The sequence below is a fragment of the Phragmites australis genome, chromosome 5 (genome assembly GCF_958298935.1).
Source record: "Phragmites australis chromosome 5, lpPhrAust1.1, whole genome shotgun sequence".
NCBI lineage: Eukaryota > Viridiplantae > Streptophyta > Magnoliopsida > Poales > Poaceae > Phragmites > Phragmites australis.
This window is the reverse complement of record NC_084925.1, coordinates 40,048,508-40,058,732: the sequence shown is the minus strand read 5'-3', so window position 1 is coordinate 40,058,732 and position 10,225 is coordinate 40,048,508. Positions and strand designations below refer to the sequence as shown.

Sequence of the window (10,225 nt, the reverse complement as noted above, 5' to 3'; positions counted from 1 at the left end):
CTGTGTGCTTAACTTCGACGCTAGTGACCCTAACCTAGTCAAACTATTCTTCTTCTTCTTTTGTTTTGTTTTGTTCTGGTGGTCTTGTTAGTGTGAACTGCTATTTTGCTTTCAATAGAAGTAGAGTTCGCTCTTCTTTCAAAAAAATTAATGGTTCTTGGTCCGAATAACCTAGATGAGTAAATTTTCTGAAGAAAAAACCTACATGAGTATGATATGAAGAAATAGGGGCAGTACATGGGTAGAGAATTACAAGGATTAACAGAATGTTAAGCCTCTCTTCTACATGTAGTACTATTTCCCTAAAAAGAGTACATGTATAGTGCTAATGATCAGTTGGGAAAGAGAACAAAGGAGCTACTAGTATGTTTGCATTTGCCTCCTTATTTATCTTCGAACGAGGTGGTTCGTTATTAATTCCTAGCTATCGTATCGTTATGCGTTTGATCCAGAGCCTTGTATTATCTTCTCTAGCTATTTCAGTGTCCCCTCTGCGACGATGACGACAAGATGGCGTCAAGCGCCTCCCTCACTTGAGAGATCTCCGGCGCCTTTGCACCCTGCGCCGGCCAGAACTCGTCTGTTGCAAGAACCTGCAATTTGTTAATCACACAGTTAATTACAACACTGGGTTCGATCACTGCACATGCACGCACATAATTAACAACAGGCGCCTTATATATTATTCACTATATAGTACCTTGACTTGCAGCTGGAGGAACTTGACGTAGCTGATGGCCTTCTCTAGCATGGTGACCATGTCGACCTTGGTGCCGTTGGGCACGAGCTCCTGCAGGGTCCGCAGCCGCTCGCTGATCCGCTCCCGCCGATTCTGCAGCACGCACGGCCGAGAAGAACGGCTTAGACCACCGGAGCAATGCAAGAATTGGAGTGGAGAAAGCTTCAGTTTGGCCACCGAATTTACCTTGGCGGCGAGGCTCTGCGGGTCCTTGGTCGGGACGGTGGGCGCCGACATGGCCTTGCTCGTCTTCCTGCCCGCGCCGCACGGCTTCTTGGGGCTCACGTCCTGCGGCTCCACACCCTGCATGCACACCCGCGCGCAACCGTGAGGAATTCCGCGTGATTTACGAGTCCGAACCCGCAAGTTATGCAGGATGGTGTTGTGTGTGCACTGCACGCACCACGTAGGGCCGCTTCTGTGAAGCGCGCGCCGGCGCCGCGCGGTCGGACGGACCACCCGACGACGTGCTTGGGAACAGCAGCCCGAACGGCCGGCCCGCGCCGCCTGATGCTGCTGCTCTCTCCGTAAGGGTGAAGCAGCCCGTGGCCGCGTCGAAGCCCACGGACGCCACCGGCGCGTGGCACGCGGGGGCGCCGTAGCTGTGGTCCATGGCGTCGATCCACGCGTCGCACTCCTCCTCCTCCCCTGAAACCGCCGCGGCGGCGGCCTGGTCGAACGCGAGCACGGACGATGCCCCCGCGCCGGCCCAGACGTTCCCGCCGTCGGTCGCGTAGGCACTGGCACCTGCCGGCTCGGCGCTGGCGTACCCCTCTCCCCCGAACAGCACCGCCGCGTCAAAGCCCAGCAGCGTGTCGTGGCCGTACCCGAGCTCGTCGAAGGCCGCCGCCGCCTCGGCGCCGTCGAAGCCGCCGTACGCCGTGGGTTCCCGCACCAACGCCATGATCACTATCGATCACCTCTGCTAGTTGGTTGGACACGAAGCAAGTGGCTACTCTTCTGCACTACGAGCTCTGTACTCCTACGCGCCAACAGACGGCTCTGGCGGTGTGTTTTTGTGGAGTGTGTGCTTCAACTCACGCCATGGGGCGCCGCTTATATACGCAACTCGTGGCGCCATGCACATGGGGGCAACGAGGATTTGCACAGGCGCAGGTTCATTAAATGCTCGCGCTAGCTAGATGATCGAGTTGCCGATCCTTGTCGAAGCCGTGTCCCCGCCCGAGGTGGAGGGGAAGGGGACACAGGGAGCAGAAGCCGCGGCGGAGATGGGTTTCAGCTCTTGCATGGGCAACTTATGTTCCTGGAGTTCCTTTACTGATTCCTAGTAATTCTTCTATGTTCGCTACGGTAGATGATCATATTGATGATGTGATGGTTGAACAAGGTGCAGGTGAGGCATGGTTTGTCTCACATACTAACGTGGAGTATGCGCCCTGCAGCACAATTGCCTGATTTGAACTCCACATTTGAGATCAAAGCACACAAGGATTTTCAAGTTAACTTCATTTATAACCTCAGAACTGTACTCCTTACGACCATCTTGAACGTCGTTTTCGATATAAGTATATGCTTTCATGTATTGAATACCTTCCATGCAATTCGATGGAGGGAATGTAGCATATAGTCACTCGGATCCTAGATGATAGTACGTACTTAGAGATTAAAATAGCGGGATAGGGCCTTATTTGGTACAACTAAAATTTATAGGTTTTTCATAAAAAATTGCTTATTGCTTTCGAGAAAAACTATTAGTTTTTTTGTCTTAATTTTTAGACTCTCAACGTAGCTTTTTAAAAAATCACTCTCAGTCACCTTATTAACGTTTAATTCATTTAATTAGAAATTAGCTTATAAGTTTTTAAAAAACCAACATAAATCCAATCTATTTAGTACAACTTATAGCTTCTGAGAAATAGAAATTACTGATAAGCTAAGACAAATAGTGCCAAGGTGATTCGGATATTGTTAATCCCTCGCTTTGATGCTGACAAATCAGATGGCGCCAGAGGCAATTCCCTGCTCTCGTTGAGCTGCTTGTACCTCGCCTGTTTGTAAGGTCACAGACTCGATGTTACTCCCCTGTTTTCTATAGCGCATGCACACGCTGTGATTAATGCGACTGTCTCATGACTATACCGGCATCCATGCATGCTTTTGATTAATGCCGTTGATCCTGATAGCAGTGCTATCTCCCTCTCCGTGTTAATTTCTCTCTAGGATATCTGCAAGTTGATCTGAGAGCTCGATCATAGCTCCCTTAACTGTGAGTCAAGGATGGGTAGCTAGCGTGCATGCACGTTGACGTGTCGAGAGTGTACTCAATCTCCTCACTCGTGGCTCGCTCGTGCTTAGTGGGACTCTCTTCGGTCTGGATCCGTGAGTGCGTGCGTGCATTGATTGACGGTAGGGTGGGCAATAATGGTCACAGATTACTCGCATGTGGTTGTGGGTAAAAACCTAATGGACATGGTTTTAGGTCGTATTATTTGCACACCAGTTTAGGTACGGGTTTGATTCTATATCTAACATGCAGATAGACGTGGCATGAGAGTTTTATCCGTACTCATTTCATCTGTGTACCCGTTATAAGTACCTAATGATTATTGAACTTTCTGTTTGTATAAGTCAACTATGTGTGACATATTGTCATATGTGCTCGTTAATTATCCGAAAACACGCCAGTTATATGTCTGATCATTCTTAATTGATAAAATTATTATTATATATTTCATATGGTTCTACTACGCCTGTTGTATGTTTACATGTCGGTGGAGATTCGAGCGTGCCTATAGATACGTGATGACGGATAGCTATGTGTGATATTTCTTAAACATAGAGGATAATAGGCAAACCTGGCTAAATGGGCCATGTCTACTGGATCGATCCGAGGCCCACCACTGTAGGCACAATTTAGACACGATATGGTGCTACAAGTTGTGTCTAGGCCGAACGTGCAGCACGCTAGGACGACACGACATGACCTGGCTAGTACAGATCGGCACAGCATGGCCCAACTGGGCACGACCTGGCCTGACTGGGAACGGCCTAGCCCATCACGCCACCGGCTCGTGCGGCACGGCCGGTCCGGTTAGGCACGGTGTGGCCCGGCACGACAGTGGATTGTGCGGCACGACTGGCTCGGCTAGTCAAGTGGCGGCACGACTAGCCCAGCCCAGCACGGCATGCCAACGGGCGACGCGGCGACACGGCCGGCCTGGCCTGCACAGCACACCCGACACTCCAGCGGCCCGGCGCTAGCCATTGGGCGTGGGGCGGCATGACCAGAGCACGAGCGACACACAAAGCGCGTGAGAGCACGCCCGGTTAATGAATTCAATGGGCTACGTCCGGTCCGTTTAACCCGTTAATCCAGTTTTTTAAATTTTGTGGCCGTTTTGTGACTATTGGAGCTCCAATTTTTTTTTTTGCAAAAATCAACATATTTCACCTATAAATAGAGCACCACACTGTCATTTCATTCCACACCAGCAATATTATTTCCTCTCTTGCTTCCTCCACTCATTCTTGTCTCGAAGTTCTTGAGAATTTATGAAATTTGGCAAAATTAGTTTGAATTGTTGTAAAAAATCCAAGAAATTTCAACATCGTCATCCTGTTGTCTTGAAGAAATATTGATGATTTTTTTTTTTTTTGCATTGTTGTTCTTTCTTGTTTTTTCAATATTTATTTGATTATTTGATTACTTCTAACTCTGAATATTTGAATTATTTTTAGTGCTCATTGACGTTGATCATAGACGCTCATGATCATCATACATCCATCGATCATTATTTTTTTCTTCAATGACTCTCAGGGGACTACGGCTCCTTTGATAACAGTGCTACAGATGAAGAAGGATCCAACGGTGAACCTCCAGCTGATTTACATGCAACAACACCTCCATTGTCAGACTCTACAAGTGCATAAACGTCAGCAAGCACTGGCTTCAAAAGATCAAGAGTCACTACTTCTGAAGTTTAGCAAGACTTTGAAAGAATCTACAGAGAAGAAGATAAGGTAAGTGTCGGGTATGCTAGTAGTTATATTTTTAAATATGATTTATCTGCAAAATCTTTAGGTGGAATAGGATGTTTGAAGAGGCACATCATAACTTGCAAGTGAAAGAGTGAAACAGCCATGAAACAGACGGTGCTGCAGTACAATCCCGATAGCTCTGTTCGTCATTGGGAATATGACTCTACCACTGCTCGAAAAGAGATATGCCGCTTCATTAAAAGAACATATATACCACTCAACATCAGTGAGTGTTGCATTTCAAGATTACTTTAAGGAAGCTCATAATTCTAGGTTCACATATGTTTCTAGATAGACAACTACTAGGAATATAGTAAAATACTATAATGTGTGTCGTAGTAATCTTAAAGAAATATTGCAAATATGTATATTTTTAGTTGCTTTGACCTCAGACATATGGGTAGTTAAAGCTAGTGAAGATTATCTTAGTGTAGTAGCTCATTTTGTTAGTGATTGGAAACTAGAAAAAAGAACAATAGGTTTCTGGTTAGTTGATAATACACATACTGATGAAAATATTGCTGAAAAATATCTTCAGTAGTTAAAAACTTTAAGCTTACAAATAAAATATTTTCTATCACTTTAGATAAAAACTAATACAAACTCTAGATAATGAATATTCTTACGTCGTTGTTTAAATACATATACTAATATTTCTTGTTACATCAATATTATGCTTATCATATTATCTGCCCGCGTGTTTTTGTGCCCGTCGCCATACCTAATTCACAGTCACGTTCAGCATTGCATGCCACATATCTCCATCTGATTCTGTGCTGGTTTTAATTCGCACATGCGATCGTTACTCACTCTGCCATTGACAGTTACTCCTATTCAATCATGCCATACGTGGTGGTCGTGGAAGTACGTACGTAGGCAAAGCTTGAGCCTTGAGTGTCCCTAGCTACTTGGTGCAAGTGCAACTGGTGGTAAGTACGTCCAGTTGGTTAAGTACCTGCTAATGTGTGGCAAAACTCTGTTACTGCTACTACCAGAGTCTTATTTTTAAGATGCTGTTAGTGTTACTGTTACCAGTGGCTATATAGATCACTCTGAATCTAGAGTTGGAAATGACATTTACTGGTCAACTTGGCAAATCCCTAGCTAATGAGTGGGAGGATTAGGCGCCTAATTAATGCGGCCGGGAAGATTAGGGCATTAATGGCGTCCGTGCCAGCCATGGTTGCTCAATTAATCCAGGCATGTGGAGTTCATTAATGAAGGCGACTTGCTTCTTTAACTTATTAACTAACTAACTAACCCCAGCTGCCTCATGCCTGCATGCAGGTTCAACGATCTAGCTGGTCCCTCCGGCTTGCAGAAGTCCTCTCCTTCCATCTCTAGGATTCCACTGCAATGGCGCAACAGTTACCAGCTGGGAAGAGGAGGCTAGAATGAACCGACCGTTTGATAAATAAAAAAATGTAGAATTTTCGCTAGCTCTAGTGCATAGATGATTTATCAGACGTTCATTTGCGATGTGATTCTTATTTAAAATGTAAGTGAAAAAATCATAAGACATGTGACAAAAATTAATGAATTGATGAATATTAAATGAAATAGATAGACAGGTAAGATAAATCAGATTTCCACAAGTCCTCATGAATTTACATTTCCCAGCACAAAACTAAGTGTGCAACTAGCTTGGTATGGGACTATAGGTTAACAATAGAGCGTGCGGCATGCATCAGGCGTTCGGCATGTACACGTGCACCGCTGACATTTGGGGCTAGGAGCGTAGCTAGACGACGCACACGTGCGCGAGAGCTGCATTTGTTAACGAGGTGTGTGCGCCGTCGGATCCATTTGTCGGGCGGTCAGGAGTGGCCGGTACGCCCATGGCTGCAGTTATGCTTTCTGCTTGGTCAGAACAGAGCATGCTAACTGTTAAAAGTATAAGTACTTACCACTTTGGTAACTTGTTAGAGTATACTACTAAAAAATCAGTAATAAGAAATGATTGTAACCCCTCATCAGAAACGGTATTGTAACCGGTTTTCACTCGAGTGTCCGTGATACTGAGAATTATTAGAAATGGCTAGCGAGCCGTTTCTAATAAAGAGCATCAGAAAGGGCTCTAGTTTAAAGTCGTTTCTGATAAACATTTTCTTACTAATTGTCAAAATTTGGAATTACATCCTACATACATTGATTAGAAAAACAGCAACAATTCACAGAATTCATAATTAACTGATTCAACCACATATATATATATGACACATCACAGAACCATACACATAACATTATGCAAAAACCAACAAGTACGACATCAAAAGTCCACAAGCACTAGTCCGACATCACAAATTTAGTAGCACAAGTCCATATATACACATGTCCACATATACTTTCTACAAGTTCACACAATAGATAAGACCATCAAATGTGATTATCAGGCACATAGTATTTTTCATGTTTGTTTAGGACCTCTCGGTTAATGAAGTTGCAAAGCTGTTCTCGAATCAATTGTAAGTCCTTTTCCTACAGGGCATTTGTCGGAATACTCCATTGTGGTTTGTCCATCTTGTCCTGCAAAAAGAAAATAGAATATCACATATGAAAAGGTGCTTAAAGGTTATAAGATCTGAACTTTTCGTATCCTATGCCATCACTATTAATAGATGAGTGGGATTTAAATCAAGTTAGAACAAAAAATACTTAAGTGTAGTAGGGTTTAATTTCCTGTTTTTGACAATATATACAATCAACTAGAAACATATGAAGTTTCTAAAAATTTGACATCCATAAGTTTGCATGTCATATGAAGACGATAATAATGCAACAATATTGTCATATTTGCTAAAAATGATCTTGTCTCATAATTTAGTTAACGGTAATTTAAAATGTAATTATATGACTGGTCATGACATGCATATGGAAAATAAAAATGAAAAGTAGAAGGCAACAGATCAGAATTTTTGGATGCATGATGGACACTAATTGTTTCATGTACCAGCAAGTATAGAAGCTACATTGGTGGTTATTTGGAGGCTGCATGTTACACTACAAAGGAAATAATATATATTAAATCTGAAAGTTAACAAATATAATGGTATGAGCAATGATTATTTAGTAAATAGCTATTATATACCAGAAAATTGAAACAAAGCTTTCCTTTCGAGTGCTTGTATATTCCTTGTTCTATTTGGACAAACATTTCTCAGGCCCTATTGATTGTAGTTGTAATAGGCTTGTAGTGCTCTCGAGGAAGGTTCTTGGAGTCCATGTAAGTCACTGAGGTTGTAGTTAGATCTATCACAACCACTATCCAGTGCCATTTAATTTGACAGTTGTAGGCTCTAACAATGTAATCTTTTCCTAGACTATTGACTAGAACCTTGAAGATGTAATCCACTACTCCTTGCATGTTTTCATTTGCTGCATTCTCATTGATCAAGGCAAGGTCCAAGAATCCCACCTTCAATGTGTCAAGTTGGGCTTCGTCAAACATGTACAATGTCCACACTTTTAGCAACCCAATGTCGAGCTCCTTGTATTGGTAGAGCAGGTGGAGATCATCAAATGTAATCACGAAGTAGCTATCCCCACTAAGAAGCACCTCATTTTGGATTAAGCATGTGATACTTTGTGGCAAGGCTTTCTCTTCATTTGTCCTCTTTATGTACCACCAATGCAATATTTGGCAAGCAAAAGTTAGGGACTTTAGATAGGCGTCGTTGCCAAAAGGCAGCCCCAATTTGTACAGATATACTTAAGGTTTCTCCCTCTCCTTCTCCTTAGCCTTAGCCTTAGCCTTAGCCTCCTCCTTATCCTTCTCCTTCGCCTTTTTGTTGACTTCATTGGACTAGAAATGTTTGGTTCAGAGAAAGGTTGTTGGCGCTTCTTCACTAAAGGTGGTTGGATGGCCAGCACAGGAGAAGATCTTTGAGGTAGCTCTTGTAAGACTGGAGAGGATGGAGCTTGTGGTGGTGGTGCATCAAGGGTGATGTCACCCTTGGGCCATTGGATGAAATGCCGAACAGCTTGCCCAAGTGTTGTAATTTCATCGTCTGTTGGATATTTCAGCTATACGGTTCTAAAAAATGGCTCCACCCAATTCACCGAGACCTTTACACATGCTTGATTTATCGGCACCGTGTGGATCACATTGCCTTCAACACATGGGTAAGCCATCCCTTTTGTTGTGTCCATAGGTTCGTCATTAACAATGACATACAGAGTGCAGGGCGTAGGCACCTACAGAACAAATGCGTGCAGGTTACATACTATCATGGACCAATACCATCCATTCTGTAGTAAAACATATCTTCACCATAAACTTGAATGTTGTTGATGGGGTAATAGACGACATGTTGAGTGAACGCACAGCTGCTTCGAATCTGGGGAGGGCTTGCTCCAAAAGAGGCTGACCCACACTATTGCGACTGGGTCAGGCAGTCTATCTTTTCCTCTAAGCTCGATATTTGTTGTCGGAACTCGGTACAAACCGCCTCGATCATTTGACTCTCATAGGCTTCCTTTTTCCTATGCATGCTCCTATAGGAATTGTCATTCAAAAACCCATGCTAGTTGGCATACACGCTGACACCGCGTGTCCGACCTGGGTGCTCTGGGTGACCGAGTGATTTGGTTAGCATGTCATCTTCCATGTTGAATCAAATGGAGTCTTGTGAAGATTCAACAATCAATCGGTGCTGCAAGAGTCAATCAAGTGGTTAACCAAAATAGGGAGAAGACGTGGTCAAAAAATTGCATCTATGTAACACAAATTTCTTACCATTTCTTGGGACACCTCCCGGTCCCTAGGGCTCTTGAGGATGAGCTGGCTTGTCGAAGTTTTGGAGGCCCTCCCTCGCACCTAGTTCCAACAACGCTCGCTCGCTATACCGGAGTATGGTGCTTCTCATCCTTCGTGGATTGCCTCCTCGTCCTCACTTCGTCATTTCTAAGCCTTACCGTCATACCCGGCAGTACTAAGTCTATGGGGGTTAGAGTTATGTGACTGGATTTCCTTGTGGTCTCGGCTGATCTTTGCAATCCGTCAACCTTATTGCTGATCTTTGCAAATTTATAAAAAAAGTTCTTTCATGTAGTACATTTTCTGAAACGGCTCATTATAGGAGGTGTCTTTGATATTTGTAAGTCAAATGGTTCTGTTGAAGCCGTTTCTGATAGTCTATTTCTGATCACTAGTTCAATAGTAGTGGTAGATGGTACATGTTCTACGACCTACGCTACTTCTTTGGGCATGCTCCGTAGCTTCTTGAGTTCATAGACCAGATAATGACATGCATTTTTGAAGGGTCTAAACATGATTGAAAGCAAAGTTTGTGGCAAATGTTTAAACGGTCTAAGGCAATAATAATGGGAGATGAGGAGTATTAAAAGTACATGCTTATATTTTACATGCCGGATTTTTACATGAGCATTAGATTTATATGTCAGCCTGGAAGCAAATCACTAGTGGAGCATCTTCGATGTCTACCGCTAGTCTGCCAGTGCTAGGCACTAATTAATTAGGTGCGGTTC

General features: G+C 43.7%; 1 protein-coding gene across 1 annotated transcript; it reads right to left on the bottom strand.

The window, feature by feature from the left end:
* Nucleotides 1-479: 479 nt before the first annotated feature.
* Nucleotides 480-1,648, bottom strand: LOC133918058 (transcription factor UNE12-like). The gene is made up of 4 exons (XM_062361824.1): nt 1,146-1,648; nt 926-1,042; nt 701-832; nt 480-593 (listed from the first exon to the last, which is right to left on the bottom strand). Exons 1-4 carry the CDS (start codon nt 1,641-1,643, stop codon nt 480-482), a joined length of 861 nt encoding a protein of 286 aa, XP_062217808.1. The 5' UTR covers nt 1,644-1,648.
* Nucleotides 1,649-10,225: the final 8,577 nt, after the last annotated feature.

Excerpts from the sequence above, each read along its gene's own strand:
- LOC133918058 (XM_062361824.1), bottom strand. The coding sequence starts at position 1,643 with ATGGCGTTGGTGCGGGAACCCACGGCGTACGGCGGCTTCGACGGCGCC. Across the intron at positions 1,043-1,145 it reads CTTCACAGAAGCGGCCCTAC|GGTGTGGAGCCGCAGGACGT; the intron begins GTGGTGCGTGCA and ends GTGTGCATGCAG. Across the intron at positions 833-925 it reads CGCAGAGCCTCGCCGCCAAG|AATCGGCGGGAGCGGATCAG; the intron begins GTAAATTCGGTG and ends TGCGTGCTGCAG.